The sequence below is a fragment of the Ziziphus jujuba genome, chromosome 6 (assembly GCF_031755915.1).
Source record: "Ziziphus jujuba cultivar Dongzao chromosome 6, ASM3175591v1".
NCBI classification, from domain to species: Eukaryota; Viridiplantae; Streptophyta; class Magnoliopsida; order Rosales; family Rhamnaceae; genus Ziziphus; species Ziziphus jujuba.
Window position 1 is genome coordinate 28,485,149 of NC_083384.1, and position 20,351 is coordinate 28,505,499.

General features: G+C 31.4%; 2 protein-coding genes across 5 annotated transcripts; both read right to left on the reverse strand.

The window, feature by feature from the left end:
• Window positions 1-285: 285 nt before the first annotated feature.
• LOC107409297 (cation/H(+) antiporter 18) lies at window positions 286-4,707 on the reverse strand. 3 transcript variants are annotated; one of them, XM_048464345.2, is made up of 5 exons: window positions 4,456-4,707; window positions 4,176-4,243; window positions 3,196-3,410; window positions 1,764-2,765; window positions 286-1,673 (listed from the first exon to the last, which is right to left on the reverse strand). In XM_048464345.2, the coding sequence occupies exons 3-5, from the start codon at window positions 3,394-3,396 to the stop codon at window positions 465-467; spliced, it is 2,412 nt and encodes an 803-aa protein (XP_048320302.2). In that variant the 5' UTR covers window positions 3,397-3,410; window positions 4,176-4,243; window positions 4,456-4,707; the 3' UTR covers window positions 286-464. The 3 variants fall into 3 exon arrangements, with proteins under 3 accessions (XP_048320302.2, XP_048320303.2, XP_060674380.1); XM_048464346.2 differs by having other exon boundaries at window positions 3,196-3,464; XM_060818397.1 differs by lacking the exon at window positions 4,456-4,707 and adding an exon at window positions 4,404-4,420.
• A 10,183-nt stretch (window positions 4,708-14,890) lies between these two features.
• On the reverse strand, window positions 14,891-20,122 carry LOC107430239 (cation/H(+) antiporter 18). Of its 2 annotated transcripts, XM_060818466.1 has the most exons (5): window positions 19,853-20,122; window positions 19,029-19,164; window positions 17,461-17,769; window positions 16,336-17,337; window positions 14,891-16,231 (listed from the first exon to the last, which is right to left on the reverse strand). In XM_060818466.1, exons 3-5 carry the CDS (start codon window positions 17,662-17,664, stop codon window positions 15,008-15,010), a joined length of 2,430 nt encoding a protein of 809 aa, XP_060674449.1. In that variant the 5' UTR covers window positions 17,665-17,769; window positions 19,029-19,164; window positions 19,853-20,122; the 3' UTR covers window positions 14,891-15,007. The 2 variants fall into 2 exon arrangements, with proteins under 2 accessions (XP_060674449.1, XP_048320416.1); XM_048464459.2 differs by lacking the exon at window positions 19,029-19,164.
• Window positions 20,123-20,351: the final 229 nt, after the last annotated feature.

Here is a 20,351-nt window from a genome sequence, read left to right on the forward strand (position 1 = left end):
TTAAGTTTGATTTGGCCGATTGAATGGACCCTAACCATTGTTGCATTGTGTTGTATTAGAGGGTACAGGGGCATGACTAAACCAAAACCTCCATGACCTAGAAAAAAACAATAACCAATACCAATCAAATCATATTCTATTTCAGAAACAGAGTAAGTAACTCTATACCGAAAGCATCAGTGATTTATCATATGAAGTCTCTTCAGATTCTGTCTCCATTTCTCTTCAGCCACTAGAAAACTTCTGCTAAAATATACATTGTTTGACCTGGATTAATGTCGGATCTAACAAAGAAATTGGTATATATATATATATATATAAGTCATGCATTGCCTAAATGTAAACAAAGATTAACAAAAATTGGGTAAAATCCTAAGATGTTTATTCATCATTACATGGTACTTTTTGTGGTGTCACTCTCTGTGGTGATGGAAAATCCCACACATGAAACGAACAAAGTCAGTTTACGTAGATTGTGATGAATCTCCGTTTGGTGATTCTGCTTCTACCATGAACTCCAGTGGCAAATTCTGAGATAATTGGCCATTGAACTGTTGCACCACCAAGACTGATGCTGTTGCAGAGAAATCCGGTGAAGTCAACAAACTACCAACTGGTCCCAATTCTGGACACTCACCCCTCCGGTTTAGAGCTAAAGCTACTTCACCGGTAGGCATTCTACCAACCAAAAGCAGGCTGCAGTTGCTTATCTCATGGATATATGCAATTGTTTGTCCAGTATTTCTAACAACTTTCTTTTCGAATTTGATAGAGTCATCTTTCATCATCAATTCGGTCAGTGCCTCCTCATCTTCTGAACCCGCTTTACTACCAGAATTTTCATCTACGTCAACTCTCACAATCTCTCCCACAATCTCAGGTTCAACTAGAAAGCGAACGACCTTTAAACTGATGCCAGGGTGCTCTGCCATCCTAGCCCCATAGGCCAGTGCCTCGCGGTCATCACAGCCCCCGAAGAAGAGAACCGTGACATTGTAAGAAACGTTGCTTGCAGCGATATGGCTAGTTCCACCTAGCCCACGATCCACCAGAATTCCAACCGAGCATGGTGCATATTGAAGAACCTTCCGATTCACCCAGCGGAAGTCATTTCGTGTGGTCTCTAATGTACCATCTAGCCTTTGGTGTTTATGGAAGGGAAGAATTATGATTGCAGCTTTTTTGCTCTCAGCGGTGGTACAAATATCTTCATGTAGATCGGACATTGAAGAGATTGCTGTCATTGGCCTGACAGACACTCGGCTCAGTTGCTGGTAAGCCTCAAATGCCACTATAACATTGTCAGAGTCTGATCGCTGGCTTCTGTTCCAAAAGGGTAGCCCATTATTTCTTGCCTTGTGTACCATTAATATAGCCGATGACCTCTCGGAGAGTTCCATGAGATGCATTGCATATACGCATAGCCCTTCACGCTTCTCAGTCCCACGTGAGGCCTCGAGAAGGTTGATCAGTGAAGGAATGTTTCTTGCACTGTGGAAGCATGCCAAGATCCTAAGTTGGGTGTTGGGATTTTTCCTTTGAATTGTTCTATGCTTGTAATCAGACACCTTTCTTTTTGCTGGCTTATACACCCAAATGACAAGAGGTGTAGTCATAAAAGTAGTAAAGAGAGCCATTAGAACCATGATTGCAAAAGTCTGGTCATTCAAAACCTGCGAATGTAAAAAGCAAAAGGTTGCATAATCTTCCAATGAAGCCTAGCAGATGATCCAATACTTGTATTAGTATAGAGTAATACTTACCTTTCTATCTCTACCAATGTTGAGGACAATGAGCTCCACCAAACCTTTACTGTTCATGAGGAACCCCAATGCTAAAGCCTCATGTACAGGCACTTTGAGAGAAATTGACACCAGAAAGGTTCCAACTATCTTCCCAAAACAAGCTGTAACAATGACTAAAACAAGAAGACCCCACGATTGAAGCCCCTGAATTGTAGCTACATTGGTCTTCAATCCACTTGACACAAAGTATAACGGTAGAAAAAGACTAGATACAAGATCCTCTATTTTTTCCACAAGAGTGCCAGCGAGTGGACCATCCTTAGGGACAAGAATTCCAATGACAAAAGCACCAAACATGGCATGAATTCCAATGGTATCAGTAATAAATCCAGCAGCCAGAACAGCAGCTAGTGTCCCGCATATGTACAAGTCATCCACAGGTTCACCTTCATGACATCTTTGACCTATCCATTTGAAGATTGGAGGGACAATGAGGATACAACAACTTACGAAAACACACCCAGTCAAGAAGACCCATACTGGGACAAGGGAAGATTGATTATTGTCAGATAGGGCAACAGCCAGAGCAAGAAGAATCCAGGCTGCAACATCATTGACTGCTGCAGCTGACATAGCCATTCTGCCAACATCAGTGGTTAAAAGCTTCAGCTCAGCCAGAATACGAGCCAAGACAGGGAATGCTGTTATTGAAAGCGCGACTCCCATGAACACTAAAAACGCAACAAAATTTACCCCTTTAGCTATGGTTGCTTGAAGGATAAATGATGAACCGATCCCTAAAGCAAATGGAAGGCTAATCCCTGCAATGGCAATTCCCATGGCCTTTTTCCCCGTCCTGCGAAGGGATTTAGGATCTAACTCTAGGCCAGCAAGGAAAAGAAAGAACAGGAGACCAATATTAGCTAGGGTATCTAACACTGTGATACTTTTAGGTGGAAAAACTGCATGGAGATAGGTTTTGTTTCGTCCCAGTGCTGAAGGCCCAAGTAATACCCCTCCCTGCAAAATAAAACATTGAAAGAAAACTGAATTTTTTTAAACATCTGCATAATAATTTCATTTTGTTTGTGTTGATGTCTGAATGAAATATAGCAAATCTGGTGAATATGTGCAGCAATTCTCAAAGGGCCATAAGGATCATAACTTAAATCAATATCAGATCAATCTTTTTCATCATTCTAATTGTTTGAGCAAATAATATAATTCTCTTTTAGGAAAAAAAAAAAAAAATTGCAAGGTTAAATTTGGTTCTATAATATAACCAGACAAGAAAAAGCTATTGAAAAGAACTTGCTTATACTGCCAACAGCAAAGTTGTATGCTTATTTTCTGGCAAAGGAAAATCTAGTATTGTTAAACCAGTATAACTTAACTTCTATAGCCAGAAATTCATTAACATTTGCGCAGCAAAATGAAAAAATTGACTTACAACAATCTCTGCAATAACACGAGGCTGCCTCAATGGCTTCAAAAGATAAGCAAGCCCTCGTGTAACTACAACTACTAAACATATCTGCAAAATAGCAAGCGGAAGTGCAAAATGAAGAGGATGATTGCCCTGGAATACACCGTTCGATGTGGCCACCATTGGAGGTGGACAATTGAGTCCTGTAGTAGCATTGGAAGCCATTTCGCCAAGCAAAACTAAGACAGCAAATTTTTATCAGAATTCTTATAAGAAAGCAAAAGCTTCAATATCTGCAGTTGGTGAAACTCTTATCAGAATTCAAACTCTAAAAACTAATTTTAATGGGAGAAAATATTGAAGATTCGCAATGCAGATTTCATTGTCTGCTTTGTTTCCTATTGGTTCTTTAATTAATAGTTAAAGTGGAAGCCCAAGTTATCAACCAAAAGTAAACTGTAAGACTATTAGCATAAAAAATAAAATGACCATAGGCCATGAGCAAGTTGTTGCCTCCTTGACTTGACTAACTTCAAATTTCAACAATCCTAAAAATCAAATAAATAAATACATGCTGATATATAAATATAATATTATAATTATACTTTGTGGTACTTTCATTAGGTATTAATATTATTATTTATATATAGATTGAACCAATAGGGAATTAAAACAAAATAATAATAATAATAATAATAATAATATGATTTTCGGTCGAATTAAGTTAACGGGAATCGAAAACCAAGAACAAAAACTTCACAAAATAATTAAAATTTCGACATAAATCAGTAGAAATCCGCTTTCACCCTAGAAAGTATTCAGTTTGTGAAAAGCAGAGTCCTAAACTCTTTTTTATCTATTTATTTGTTATTATTATTAATTATTTTCCAACAAACCCCATTATGAATTTTCTTGATCCAAACAGAACGCGATTCAAGAAATCGAAAACCCAGTACAGGCAATGCATGAAAGAATCCAAACAAAAAGTGAAAAGAACTTGTTACCTCTTTAATGGGTTGTTGGAATTTGGATTCGAATGAATCTTTAAACCATCACTGAATTGTGAAACAACCTAAGAAGAAGAAGAAAAAAAATCAATGAGAGCTTGAAGCTTCAACTATGGCGGAGAAAATCAAAGAAACAGAGAATGAAAGAAAGGTAAGAAATAGAGAAATTATATATCTATCTCTATATATATATATTTATATATAAGAGCGGACACTGAAACTAACTCCGGAAAGCTCTTTCACGCTTCCTATAAACAAGCATTCATTCAAAACACACCTGTTTTCCTGTTGAGATAGATAGAAATCTAATAGTTTCGATAGTCCTTTTCACAGTAAAGTATTGCCAAAGAAATAGAGAATAAAAGAGTAGAAGGATACAGAGACAGAGAGAGACCGGTGTGTGTGAAACAAATAGGAGATGCAATGAGTCAATGAGTCTCTCTCTCTCTCTCTCTCTCTCTCTACAAATAGGAGATGCAATGAGTCTATGACTCTCTCTCTCTCTCTCTCTCTCTCTCTCAGTCTTCTCTGGATTTTTTTGGCATTTGCTGCCACCTTGAAATCAGAAGATTTATAGCAAAGCCAAAACGACACCTTTTTGTTTTTTTTAAGCTGAGATAAAATTAATTAATTAATTAAAAAGGAAAAAAAATAAAGAAGGAAAAGGAGTGGTGGTGAGGCAGAAGACTTATGACATTTTTATGGGGTATGTATGGAGTTCTTTTGGAATTTTAATTAAAGTGTATTGATTCATGTGGACCCATAACTCTAGTGAAAGTCAAACTGCCCCACCATTTCCTTACCTTCCTCGTATTTTGTGCTGTTCTTTTAAATTTTTAATTTTTTTTCTTCAATTATATTATTATTTGTTTTTGGAAAATATTATTTATAAGCTAACTTATTATTTACTTCTTTTCACAAAAAAAAAAAAAAACCCTTATTAGCCGTTTAATTGAAAAATGTTGTAGTTTTATTATTTTCTTTTAGCCCCAATCTTTATTATAAGTCTAGGATCTGGTTTTGTGAACTCGCGAACAAAAACTTGTAAACTATCCTCCAAAATGCCAAATAAAAATATGGGGATTAAATTGCATGATGCGTGGTGCCAATGCAACTTTTCTCTCCTCTTTGAAAATGTTTTTTTTTTTTAAAAAAAAAAGAAAAAAAAATTGTGTATATTTTTATATATATTTACGACTTTTTTATGTTTTAAACTCATATCATGGATAAGATAGATATAAATATGAAAATAATAAATATACTATTACTTCTTCGGTACACATTCGAAGTAATCTAACCTTTAAGAATTTGTTCAAAGGAGGTGCTAAGCCCTCTTATCTACCAATGACTAGATTTTTTGATATGTATGCATGAGCCAACCTTACTTGGCTCTTCTTTGAAATTGTTATACTCTCATTTTTATAATATTGGTTTTTTATATTAAAAAATAAATATTCCTTTACCACATAGGTTTTTAGTTCAAGATAAACTCAAGTAATTATCAACCCACCATATTTATGATTGTTAAATAAAATTAACTCAATTGATATGCTTTTAATATCTACATTTATGAGGCTATACATTAGATATAATTTAATGGTCAAAATATAAGATTATAATCTTATTGTTATTTATTGTCATTTTAAACGAAAATTTTCATGCTTTGAAAACTGCCAACTATATTATGTTGCGTTTTTTTTATACTTTAAGAAGTGATTGCATTCTAGTATTATGAAATTGGATAATTTGGATTTTAAATTTTAAAATTGTATAATTTGGACCCACAAGTTTTAAATTTTGTGTGAATTAATCCAAATACAAACTGATCGTTAATAAACCATTCCGTATGCGTTGGATGTACTTTTTTATTTATTTTTTTATGTGCATTTTGATTTCTTAACTTTCAAATTTGTACAATTTAAGCCTTAACGTCATTCACGTATAAGTTAGACCTTCAACTTTTCAAATTGTGTAATTTAGATTTTTGATTTTTTTTAAATATAATATACAAGTAAAAAAAACTTATTAAAAATAATTAATTTTGAATAGTACAAAATGTATAAATAGGTTTGAATTTTGGTTAAAAACATTTTAGCAAGAAAAGATATATTTTTTCATAAATATTTTAATGCTTTTGTTGGTTTTTTATTTTTATTCTTTCAATTGAAAATAAAAATATTAATTATAACTTATTAAAAAAATCTTTACTTAAATTATTAATTAATTTTTAAAAAAAATATTTTTTTTCTTGTTAAAATGTTTTTAAATAGAATGTAAACCTATTATTGATTATTAATTATTTTTAATAAGTATTATTTTATTTATAAATTATATTATCTGAAAAAAATAAAATAGATGATTAACTTCATTTGGACCTTCAACTTCATTAATGTACAATTTAGGCCTTTAGTTTTTTCTAATCAAATAATTTATAAATAAAATAATACTTATTGAAAATAATAAATAATTTATAGTATAAAATGTGTAATAGGTTTAAATTCTATTTTTAAAAAATTAGCAAGAAAAAATATATTTTTCTAAGAAAATTTTAATAATAATAATAATAATTTAAAACGGCTTGCAGGAAAATAAACGATGATTAAAATGTCCCAACCAAGGTTTAAAATATCCGATATTTCTTCGAAATTTCCTCGATATTTCCATTTTTTGAAGGGGTTGATATAAAATTTAGGTTCGACATGGAAATGGATAAAACTTCCATAATATCCATGGAAATTTCTGAAATTTTACGGAAATTTTCATAGAAATTTTCGTAAAATATCTACATAAACTCCTTAATGATCTGGTTAAAAAATCTATAATTTTCATGGAAATTTCAAAAATATCTATGAATTTTTTTTAAAAAAATTCATAAATATTATTGAAGAAGACAATTCATAATTTTTTTAAAAATTCATAAATTTTATTTTTCATTTTCTTTTAAGAAGAAGATAATATATCATTCAATTATATCAATCAACTAAGGTTTAAAATATCCGATATTTTCTCGAAATTTCCTCGATATTTTCATTTTTTGAAGGGGTCGATATAAAATTTAGGTTCGACATGGAAATGGATAAAACTTCCATAATATCCATGAAAATTTCCAAAATTTCACGAAAATTTTCATAAAAATTTCCGTAAAATATCTACATAAACTTTTTAATGATTTGGTTAAAAAATCTATAATTTTCATGGAAATTTCCATGGAAATTTCAAAAATATCTATGAAATTTTTTTAAAAAAAATTCATAAATATTATTGAAGAAGACAATTCATAATTTTTTTAAAAATTCATAAATTTTATTTTTCATTTTCTTTTAAGAAGAAGACAATATATCATTCAATTATATCAATCAATCAAATACTCTCCATGAATTTCTTATACCATGGGGTATCTTACAATAGTATTATATAGTTTTAAAATTAAAAAATTATTTTTTTTGTTAGTGAATCTTAGTACATTATTATATAGTTTTGAAAAAATATTTTTATGCTAGAAAAAAAATATTTTTATGCTAGAGAATCTTAGTACATTATTATCGAGTTTTGAAATTAAAAAATATTCGTCATAAATGTGTGTTTGACCATTGCTTGGACACTTTCTTGTCTCTATATATTACATTTGCTTGTCCACTTTCTTGTTTTTGCATAATTTCACGTGTCTTTTATATTAGTACATCACTATATAGTTTTGAAATTAAAAAAATATTCTTCATAAATGTGTGTTTGACCATTGCTTGGACACTTTCTTGTCTCTATATTTACACTTACTTGTTCACTCTCTTGTCTTTGCATAATTTCACGTGATTTTTATATTAGTACATCATTATGTAGTTTTGAAATTAAAAAATATTCTTCATAAATGTGTGTTTGACCATTGCTTGGGCACTTTCTTGTCTCTACATACTACACTTGGTTGTCCACTCTCTTGTCTTTGCATAATTTCACGTGTCTTTTATATTTTACCAGAGCCAATACATATTCTTCATGAGTCATGAGTGTGCTTTTGATTATAAAATATTCCATGGAAAAAAAAATTCACATTATTATTTTATTTAAAGAGCAAGTTTGATGCTTTGTTCTTAACATTTTTTCTTATACATATTTTCGGTTCTCATAAAATTTTAAGTTCTTTCATACAACTTCTTTGGATATCTTTTTTACAGGTTAGTTTCTTTATCTTAAAAAAAAAAGAGGTTTATATTTACTTTTATACTTTAAGATCTAAATTCTTTAATTCACTTGTATTATTGTTATTTGAATTATTAATTGTAAGCTAATTAATTATATATTAACATATGTATCTATCTCTATATATATATGGTGAAAATGTAACATGTATATATGTATAGATATATATATATATATATATATATATATTTATATATATATATTTATATGTAGTAATCATAAATGATTAGATTTACAAACCCAAATTTAATATATACCTTAAACTTAATGTATGATGTGTGATTGAAAATATAATTATTTTTTCTTATTGGATAAAAAGCATAACTTAAAAAACCCACTTTGTCATTTAATTTTTTCATGTTGTCTTCTACGTAAGCAAAACTTCATAATATAATATGTTAAAACTTATAAACAATAAATAAAAACTTGATTAGAAAATAAATCTTATACATATATATATGTCGGCTAGAATATATATTGTTAAAGTATATTAAATTTGCCTAAATATATTGGTTATTTCTTTTTTTCCTTTGAAAATATTGGTTATTTCTTTATGTAGTGTTTTGTCCCTTTTCCAATTGTAAACATCTATACTTAAGGCATTGGAGATCTGTAAGGAATCATTTTTGTACCAGGTACATTCATTAAAAACGAATTATTTAATTTCAAAGATCTTAATTTTTTTGTTATACTAAATTATTTTTCATAGTTATAAGAAAATATTTTAATCAAATATCTCTATCCAATTCCGATCAAAAATTCAAATATATATATATATATATATATATATATATATTCATAGACAAATATTAAAATTGTTATTGTTACTATTACTGTTACTCTTATTATTATTATTATAGGATAATGGCTAGTGGAGGAAGCAAACGTGATCCTGCAATGGAAAAATGGTTTTCCAATTGAAGGTAATAAAAGTGGAACAATATGCAAATATTGTAATCGCGTGATGAAGAGTGGTGGAGTAACACAATTAAAATACCACCTTAATGGTATTGATCCTTCACACAATGTACAACCTTGTGGTCAAGTGCCTCCTGAAGTTAAAAAATTCATAATAGATTTGTTAAAAGGAAAACAACAACGTAAAGTCAAAAAAGCAAATAGAATGGAAGAGATTCGTGCAGATTTACGAGGACAACTGCCTGCTGAAACATATCATGTACATGATAAGGATGATGATGACATAGCATATCCACCCGGGATGGATCCATATGAGAAAAATGATTATCGAAAGGCAATTCGTGCTTCTAAACAATCAGAGTGGGAAAGAAGTCATCTCCACAAAGTTCGATATCAAGCTAAAAGAGGCGAATCTAGCAGTCGTGCTAAACCTGCAGTACAACGAACACAGAGTCTTAAAGATCCACAATCAAGATTTGTTGCACCAAGCTTATACAAGTCCTTTCAAGCAAAGCAAAAAAATATAAAAAAAAAATTTCTGGAGGAAAAATAAAATAAGGTATGGGAAGAATAATAAGTAAATTTTTTATTTATGAAAATTTACCAGCAAATAAAGCATCATCCCATCATTTCAAGAATTTGGTAGCAGGATGCCAACAAGCAGGGCCAGGTATAGAACCTCCAACCCCTTATGAGATCAGCACAAAATATTTGGATATGGAGTATGAGGAGATAAAAGACCATGTAAACAAAATGAAAGCGAAGTGGGAAACCTATGGTTGTACAATCATGTATGATGGATGGATGGGTCCCACCAGGATGTCTATTATTAATTTCATGGTTTACTCAAAAGGAAGCACAGTTTTTCTAAAATCTATTGATGCTTCAAATCAAATAAAGGATCATAAATACATATATGAGCAATTGAAGAAAATAATTCTGGAAGTTGGGAAGAAAAAGATGGTACAAATTGTAACAGATAATGGCTTTGCATTTGTTAAAGCTGGGAAGAAATTGATGGGATATTTCAATTTGTATTGGACTCCATGTGCAGCACATTGCATTGATCTCATGTTTGAAGATATTGGGAAGAATGAGAATGTGGCTATTGTGATCAAGCAGGCTAGAGCAATCACAACTTACATCTACAATCATAATTGGTTGCCAGCAAAGATGCGTGAAACTTGCAAAGGTGACATCATTCGTCCGGTACTTACACGATTTGCCACAAACTATCTTGCGCTTGATAGCTTGGTTAAAAAAAAAAGCAGGACTTAAGCAACTATTCACATATACTGATTGGACTAATCATAATTATAGTGCTTCAAAAGAAGACCAAACAGTGAAAAATATAGTACTTAATCATATTTTTTGGGATCAAGCACATAAGGTGTGTCAATTATTTGAGCCTTTATATAAGTTTTTACGTATTGTTGACACCGAGGTTTATCCAACAATGGGAGCAGTGTATGAGTTGATGCGAATTGTTAAAGAGGAACTTGACAAAATGCATGGTGCAAAGTGGATATTAAAGATTATCAATAACAGGTGGGATAAAACCTTAAAACATCCATTACATGCAGCAGGTATGAGCTCATAGTCAATTTATATAAAATATGTTAGACTTTGATTTTTTTGTTAATGTAAAATACTTTATATCTTTCATTATTTATCTCTAATTAAACTAAAATATATATTTTTTTTCCCTTTTATATAGTTTATTATTTAAATCCTCAATATCAATATAGATCTAGAGTTGGAGAAAATTCTAATCTTATAAAGGCTATACACGATGTTTATGCTACATTGGATCCTAAATCAGCTGCAATTAGCCAGTTTGGAAAGGAGGTATAATGATGATAATTTATTAACATAATATATTTTAAGGGTTTATAACTTTATTTTATTTTATTTTACAGCTTACATACTTCAAGGATGCAAGGAAATGATTCGCAAGACCAACAGCAATTGTTTCTAGTGGTAAGTTTAAATACTGTAGTATGTGAATATCAATTGATGTAATAGTACAAATATGTAATCATATAATAATTATTTTGTAACAGTTGAATGGTGAGTCATGTATGGTGATAGTGTACCTACAGTAAGAAAATTGGCATTGAAAGTTTTGTCATAAACAGCATCATCCTCTGCCTGTGAAAGAAATTGGAGCACTTTTGCACTAATACATACAAAATGAAGAAATAGACTAGCATATAGTAGAATTGAAAAACTAGTCTATTGTTATTATAATATGAAACTCAAGTTGAGGGATATGGAAGCTGAAGAAGAAAATCATCAAGACTTGGATTCAACAATAATATTTGAAACTATAATGGAAGATGATGATGAAGAGGGCAACCAAATATACCAATGGATTAGAGATGTTCATTTAGATGATCATGAGGGGAATCCTAATCCAAAGATTGCTCAACAAGCTGAAAAAGAAGGGATAAATATTCAAAAAGTGATTACTGAAGATAACTTTAATAAATTATCTAAATTAGAAGGTGGAAGAGATAGGGGCCAAAGGGAATCACTAAGTCAAGAAGTTCGATTAAGCCCATTTACTGGTGAACAATATTACACACATGCAACATAGGATGAAGATTATGGGAGTAGAGATGCAGGTCAAGGATTCGGTGCTGTTGGAAAAGACTATACACGTAAAGAGAAATTTATGATGGAGATGTCACAACAAGAAAAAGATTCAATTTCTATGAATTTTGGATCTATGAGGGTTGGAAATCATTTTCATAACCCTTATTCAATGAATAATTATGGAATGTCATCAAGTAACAACTCATGGGTACCATCTCAAACTCAACCATTAGAGAGTAGTAGTCATGCATATAGTCAACCAATAATGCAAGATCCATATGGTTGGCATATTAATAATTATATGCAAAACTATCATGGAGATACATCTTTTCATAACTACTTCTCACATTTCACATCTCAAAATCAAAATGAGGAAGAAACCGATGATTTTCAACCTCCCAGAAGTTCTATGTGGTATTAAGATAACATTTATGAACTACAATGTAATTGTAATAATCGTTTTATATATTTTAGTTAATAAATAATTTTATCATATATGTATTTTTTGATATATTTTTATTAATAATAATTCATCTATGGTTATTAATGTTTAATTGCTCATTATAAATCAATTCACTAAGAAGAACATAACATCCATTTAATATTTTAGTAAGTTTTATAATTAATTTGATAATTGATGGATTAAATAAGTTAATTCTAAAGTTTCAATAAAAATTTCCATCTTTTAAAACAAATTTCCATCATTTTTTATCGATATTCGATATTTTTCGATATTTTCATGAAAATTTCCATATTTTAAACTTTCGATATTTCTGTCGACATCGATATTTTGAACCTTGGTCCCAACTAGGTTGACATCCTACTACCCAATAATAATAATAATTATTATTATTATTATAAAAGATCAATATAATGTACATAAAAGGAAAAAAAAAAAAACCCAAAAAACAAATTTTAATTGCCCCTAAAATTCCTAAAGTGTAATTAACCTTGCTTTAATTATGAATAATTTTAAAATGGTCTTTTTTGAGTTGTCTCTTATTATTATTATTTTTCCGTTAATATTCATCAAAAAAGAGTTGTCTCTTTTTGTTTTTTTTTCAAATAACTTTTTAATTTTTCTTGGATAAAAACCAAAATTTTCTTTTTCTTTTCTACTACTCAAGTTTGGAGTTTTTTTTTTTTTTAATCTCTTTTTTATTATACTTTATGTTTTTCATTATTAGTTGATTTCTTTAGTTGTACGATTTTCCTACTGTAGATATGAGATCATACTACCATTCATGACAGAACACTAATAATAGAAAAACTGTATATATCTAGCGTCAATTTGCTGTGCTCCATTAGGATTTATTTATTTATTTGTTTTTTGGTACTAAGTTCTTAAGATGAAGAGTGCAAATCTTACAGGTAAGTCACTTAATTATAAACAATTATAAAATTTATCGAAATAACATAGTTTGATAATAATAACATTCTTTCACTTTTTAAGTGGGGATTAAATAAAAAGAAAAAAAAAAAAAGAAGTTCTTCATTTATTTAGAATATTTCGAACTTCGAATTGAAATTTTAAAAGAAAGAAAGAAAAAAAAATATGATGCGCCTCACAAATAGTGGATAGCATTTAAAGGTAGCTTCCACTTCTTTCTTTTCTTTTTCTTTATTTCTTCCTATTATAGTATGTATCTTTCGTTTTTTTCATCAATTATTGAATCCCACAAGTGAAATAAAAAAGTAAATAACATCTCAATGAAACAGAAAGTGGTGTCTGAACAAATTGAAAATCCAATACTAGAAAAAACTAATGGCAGGTTAGGTAAGCCTAACTGCCTAATGAATACAAAAATAGAATAATTATTTCACAATATTAAATTTTTTGCTTGAGTTATAAATTAAAAAAAAAAATTCAAAAATCAGAACACCTTTTGCTTGAGTTTCCATATAAAATAACAGTGTTATTATGTTAGTATCATATAGAAAAGTAACTAGGACAGATCTAATTAAAATATGATCAGATCACAAAAAAAAATAATAATCATAATTAAAATATTTGAGCGTGCCTGTTGAAAATCATAGCCTTGAAATTTTAAAATGAATTATTCTTCCAGACCAATTGTTGAATCACAATACGAGGGTTCATTTCACCATTAAAAGGAAGGTTCAATTTCAAGTCATCTAATGTATTTGTGCTCTTAAAGTGGTTTTGACCCCAGAATCTCTTGCCAAGTGGGCTATTTGGCGTAATTCCTTTGGTGGTCATGTTTGGTCATATGAAAATAAATAATTAATAAATAAAATAAAGTTGTTGCATGAATTTTCTAAACTTTTTGTGTTTAAACCTGGAACACACGCAATGAATGAGAAAAGAGGCGGCGAAATAGAGATTTACACATTAATCATATTACATTGTTAATGTTTTACTATCTATAGATATTAAATTATTGTTAAGTCCAATAATTTAACGACAAAATTTGGAAAGATACCCAATTATCTATCTGTGAGACTTTCTCTTTACGTGTATGATTAAAATGGCCTAAATTAAAATAATAATTAGGCTATAATTGTTCAAGTTGACATTAAATTTTAGATAGAATTAAATCCTCACATGGATGATGACCATGAAAATAATTAATAGTTACTATTATGAGAGAATTTCATATGAGGAAAATTAGTTTGTACATACGTATGTATTGGTGCCGACTTATCATCAATACAAAAATGTTAATTCCACTGTGTCTGCATCATCTTTATTTTGCATTTACACTTTGCAAATCAGTGTATTCAAATGACATCCCCATCACACTTTCAAGTTGTCAAAGTCCATTTTATTTTAGCACACGAAAGTCTAATTCTGCAATAAATTTCATCGGATGTGAATTCTGAAGCCAGTGACAACTTCATGGAGAGGATTCCACGTTAACTGTTTATAACGTGGATTTCCAATTGTAAAATTTCATTACATTAATTTCTTTTTTCTCCGATGATTTGACTATTTTCTAATAATATATACTTTTTACATCAATGAAAAAAAAAAAAAACACTAATTAATTTGCCTCATTATTTATTTTTTTAAAAACAGAGCTATACATATATTCTATGGTCCTATATTTATTGAGGACAAGTTGAAAAAAAAAAGAAAAAAAAAAGGCAGATATTTTTCAATTGGTTTCTGAATCTTCACCAGAGGGCAAAACGTCCACTTTTGATAGAGGCACTGGGGAAGAATAAGTTTTACCATGGTAATGTTGAATTACCAAAACTGTTGCTGAGGTGGCAAAATCTGAAGAAGTTAACAAGCCTCCAACACTACCAAGTTCAGGGCAGTCACTTTTCACATTCAAACCACAAGCTGCTTGACCTTCAGGCATCCTACCAACCAAGAACAGATTGCACCTACTGAACTCTCGAATCACATCGATTGTTTCAGCAGAATTCCTCACTACCCTCTCCTGGTAACTTATGGAATTTTCGTACGAAGTCTTGTGTTTCAATTCAGCAATGGAATTCTCATCCTGTTTCTCATCTCCTTCAAAGTTGTTGGAGTCATCCTCTATGTTGACCCTTACTATCTCCCCTGACATATCAGGATTTGCTATGAAATGTACCACAGTGAGACTAATACCCGGATGTTCAGCCATTCGAACCCCGTAAGCGAGTGCTTCGCGATCATGGTGACCACCGAAGAACAGAACAGTCACATTGGAAGAAACATTGCTTGCTGAAATGTGAGTTGCTCCACCAAGCCCTCTGTCCACCAAGATTCCAACTGAGCACGGTGCATGCTGGAGTATCCTCTTGTTCACCCATCGAAACTCGTTTCGAGTGGTTTCCAATGCACCATCTATCCTCTGGTGTTTGTGGAATGGAATGATTATCATTGCAGCCCTTTTGCTCTCAGCACTCTCGCAGATATCTTCATGGATGCTAGACAGGGATGAGATTGCTGTCATTGGTCGGATTGTTACCCTGCTCAGCTGCTGGAATGCCTCGAACGCCACAACAATTTGATCGCAATCCGATCTCAGACCTTTATTCCAAAAGGGTAGCCCATTTTTCCTAGCCTTGTGGACCATCAGGATTGCAGATGATCTCTCACTCAGCTCCATAAGATGCATAGCATACACACATAGTTTTTCCCTCTTTTCTGTCCCGCGAGACGCCTCGATGATATTAATCAGCGTCGGAATGTTTCTTGAACTGTGGAAACAGGCCAAAATCCGGAGCTGGCTATTTGGATCTTTCCTCTCAATGGTTTTGTGTTTGTAATCGGCTTTGCGTGCTCTTTTAGCTGGTTTGTAAACTGCGATTACTGTTGGAGTTGTGATGAAGGTTGTAAAAATGGCCATCAGAACCATGATAGCAAATGTTTGATCATTAAGAACCTGTAACATATATCATAATGGATTAGTTACTATTCATTTGTGAAACCCAATGTAAAGAAATGGCAAGAAAGATAGATTTTTAATTTTATTTTTTTTTTGGGTACCTTTCTGTCTTTACCAATGTTGAGGACAATAAGCTCAACCAATCCTTTGGTATTCATGAGGAAACCAAGAGCCAAAGCCTCTTGAAAAGGGATTCTGCATAAGAGTGAAACGGCCACAGTGCCAACAATCTTCCCAACACAAGCAGTGGTAATGACCAAGACAAGGAGACCCCATGATTGTACACCACTAATTGTAGCAACATTGGTCTTCAATCCACTTGAAACAAAATACAGAGGAAGGAAAAGGCCAGATATAAGATCCTCAACTTTTTCCACCAGAGCACCAGCAAATGGACCTTCTTTTGGAACAAGAACCCCAACAACAAATGCACCAAAAAGGGCATGGATTCCAATCATGTCTGTCAAAAACCCAGCTGCTAAAACTGTAACTAATGTAGCACATACATATAATTCATCCACCGGTTCACCCTCGGGACAGCGCTGCGCCATCCATCTAAACACAGGGGGGACAACCATTATGCAACCGACAACGAAAGCCAAACCACACAAGAAAACCCAGAGTGAAACAAGTGGAGAATGGCCTGTCCCTGAGAGTGCAATGGCAAGAGCGAGAAGAATCCAAGCAGCAACATCGTTCACCGCGGCTGCTGACATTGCCATCCGGCCAATATCGGTTGTCAGAAGCTTGAGCTCGGCCAAGATACGAGCCAAGACAGGGAATGCTGTTATGGACAGAGCCACCCCCATGAACACAAGAAATGGTGGTCCATCAACACCTTTGGAAATGGTACCTCTTAGGACAAAAGATGTACCAATCCCCAACACAAATGGGAGACTAATCCCTGCTAGTGCTATGCTTAAAGCTTTCTTTCCTGTACGACGAAGAGATTTTGGGTCTAATTCCAGACCAACAAGGAATAGAAAGAAAAGCAGACCAATGTTTGCCAGAGTATCCAAAACTGTGAGACTTTTGTCCGGAAATATTGTGTGCAAATAGTTTGTATTTCGACCAAGAGCTGATGGACCAAGCAAAATCCCTCCCTGGCATACAAAAATGGAAAAGATTTAAGCTGAAAAATCTGATAATATTTGCAAAAATTTTAGCACAACAAATTAAGCAGAAAAAGTAGGACGAAAAGAAAAAATGGTGATTTAATTACTTACCACAATCTCAGCAATCACACGAGGCTGTCTTAGTGGCCGGAGAAGAAACGCAAGAATCCGAGTGAATGTAACCACAATGCAAATCTGCAGGATAGCAAGAGGCAGTGCATAATCTAGAGGATTGTCACTCTGGAATATGCCATTAGAGGTAGCTTTCATGGGTGTTGGACATGAACTTGTAGCATTAGTAGCATTGGCAGCCATTTTTTTTTTTTACTTTTTTTGAATTCAATTAACTATGACAATCCCAAAACAGAACACGAAGGAGAGTACTGCTTGATTTTTCTCTTTAGTTTCTCAATTCAATTCCTGATGAGCAAAAAAAACCAATATTATAAATCAGTAAGTTAATAGGTTCAAAAAATCAAAGCTCTAATACCAAAAGAAGAAAGCAAAAAAAACGTTAAAATAAAAACGTGGAGGGTATTTTTAGCATGAGAAAAATTCAAAACGGGCTTAATAGTCTACCGCCAGTATTAATGTTAGGTGGGCGTCTCCTTTTTCAAAAATTCAAAAGGGCTCCCAACAATGTTAACAGTTTTAGTTATTTTCTAGCCACCAAGAAATAAGACAACATCTATTACCAAAAAAAAAATATATATATATATATATATATATATAATATAAGACAAAATCAAGAATAATAATAATAATAATAATACAATCAGTATCCTAAAGCAAATTAACAATTTGTCCTGTTTGAATTGCTCTATATTCCTAGTTATGTACAACTTTCAATTTATTTATAATATTTAATAAAATAAAACAAAAACAAAAAAAAGATTTTGGGTCAGAATTTAGAAGTAAATACTTCTGAAAGGTGGGGTTCCTTCCACGTACACAACAGATCCTGATTTCATTTACAAAAAACAACTTTTCAAGGACTTGAAGCACTAAAACTCTCTTATTATTTTATTCAAAATCACATCATCATATTCCGACATGAAGATCATCCACAAAAAACGAATCTCTTATAGAACATATATAAATTTTGGACCGTCCATTGAGTATATATTTTTTGGTAAAATTCCATTAAATATATATATATATATATCATACTCTATTGCTAAAAATTCTTTTTTTTTTCAGCAAATATTGTTTAGAAAGGTAACCAAAACAAAGTTGGAAACCGTTCCTAAAAGGTTTTGGCACGTGACAGAATGGACTCTTAAAGGAAATTGCTCTGCATTTGCATAGTCACAGTGAACAAATTTTCGTTTTCTTTTTGTAGAAGAAAAAAATTGAATACCTATAGGAAAAGATAACGTGTATGACCCGAAGTCAGTGAATCAAAACTTCTTTTGATTTATAATTAAACAATTTTATTTTTTTAGAAAAAAAAGACTTTGAAAGGTAAAAGTTTCACGAGTTATATGACACACATGAGTCATGACGTAGTGATTGGTAATTTTCCCATCAGAGGGACCCAGATTTGCAAATTGTGGGACCCTATTGAAAGAAAATTTCAGTTCTATAAAAACGTCCAAATCCTAACCATATAAGTTTGTCTCAAGATTAAAAATATATATATAAATTGTAAATTATTATTTTTTTTTAAAAATTGCAACCTAATTGCATGTGACAGATTCGAAACGACTAAAATGCCCTCGTCACTGTCACGGAAATATACAATTCCTACATTCCTCGTGGTGGTAATAAGATCACCAGCAGGGGTGGAGTGGAATCAACTTTAACTTCAAGCATCTAACATATTAAAAAAAAAAAAAAAAAAAGGTGTTCCATAAGTTTCTGTAAAATTATCCCAAAAGTGAAAAATAAGAATAAAAATAAAAATAAAAATTTCCTCCATATTTATCCAAAAAAACAAAATAAAATTTCAAAACCCTTTTAGTCAAACACAAATTCCAATAGATACAAACTCATAGATGAATCTGCAAATATATATACATACATATATATATATATATATATATATTCCAATTCTCTAGGATATTCTCGAAGGTCAATATATTTATAAGTAAAATATATTTTCCGTTCATCATGAAAATTCTGTGTATCGCAGAAACGTTACCTCATTTTCCAGATATACCCATAAGAAAAAGAATAAATGGCTACACAATGCAAGACAACAAAATTTGGGCAATATGACTTTGTCGGGTGAAAAAAGGAAAAAGAAAGGGTCACAACAAAAGCCGTTTGGTTGCAGAGAAACCGTAAGTTTAAACAAACTGAAAACTTGGAATTTTAAGACACTTATTTTTTATTTTTTTTTCATTTAATAGAAATTTTTTAGACGAGTATAACAAAGCTATTGTGCTTTTTTTTTTTTTTTTCATTCATTTCTTTTGATATTCGTAGAATTAATTAATTCCCCCAATATACGTGTGTGTATATATATATAGCCACAGAAAGTGATAGATTATATATTCACCTGGATCATTCTTTGAGAAATAATTCTGATAAAACTTGGTGTTCTGGACATCGTGATCACCTCCATTTTGTAATCATTTCTGAATAGAAAAATCAGAAACAATTTTTCTGGGCAGTTTTCTTACGAAAAATAAAAAAAACAAATAATAAAACAAAAATCTTAGAATACGGATCGATCAGAAAGAAAATGGAGGTGTTTGGGACCTAAGAAAACTTAAGAGCAAAAGGAGAGAAGAAGCAAAAAGAGGGTGCATACGATACAACAAGTCGGTTTTGGAGACACCTACATATATATAGAGCCGCGCGTAATCGGTTTGGAAACCCCAGTTCCCAGTTATACCCTTTTTCGTCACTTCAAAATATATATATATATATATATATATTCACTTTTTTAATTAAACTAAAATATTTATTAAATTTATCTATCAAATAATACAAAAACAATAACAATGTTGAATTATTTTATCTTATCTATTTACGGATTTATTTATCTATATATT

Bases quoted from the DNA above. Each gene is read 5' to 3' on its own strand.
- LOC107409297 (XM_048464345.2), bottom strand. From the start codon at position 3,396: ATGGCTTCCAATGCTACTACAGGACTCAATTGTCCACCTCCAATGGTG. The intron at 2,766-3,195 runs GTAAGTCAATTT...TTTATTTTGCAG, and splicing joins GTGTTATTGCAGAGATTGTT to GGAGGGGTATTACTTGGGCC. The intron at 1,674-1,763 runs GTAAGTATTACT...TTACATTCGCAG, and splicing joins ACATTGGTAGAGATAGAAAG to GTTTTGAATGACCAGACTTT.
- LOC107430239 (XM_048464459.2), bottom strand. From the start codon at position 17,664: ATGGCTGCCAATGCTACTAATGCTACAAGTTCATGTCCAACACCCATG. The intron at 17,338-17,460 runs GTAAGTAATTAA...TTTGTATGCCAG, and splicing joins GTGTGATTGCTGAGATTGTG to GGAGGGATTTTGCTTGGTCC. The intron at 16,232-16,335 runs GTACCCAAAAAA...TATATGTTACAG, and splicing joins ACATTGGTAAAGACAGAAAG to GTTCTTAATGATCAAACATT.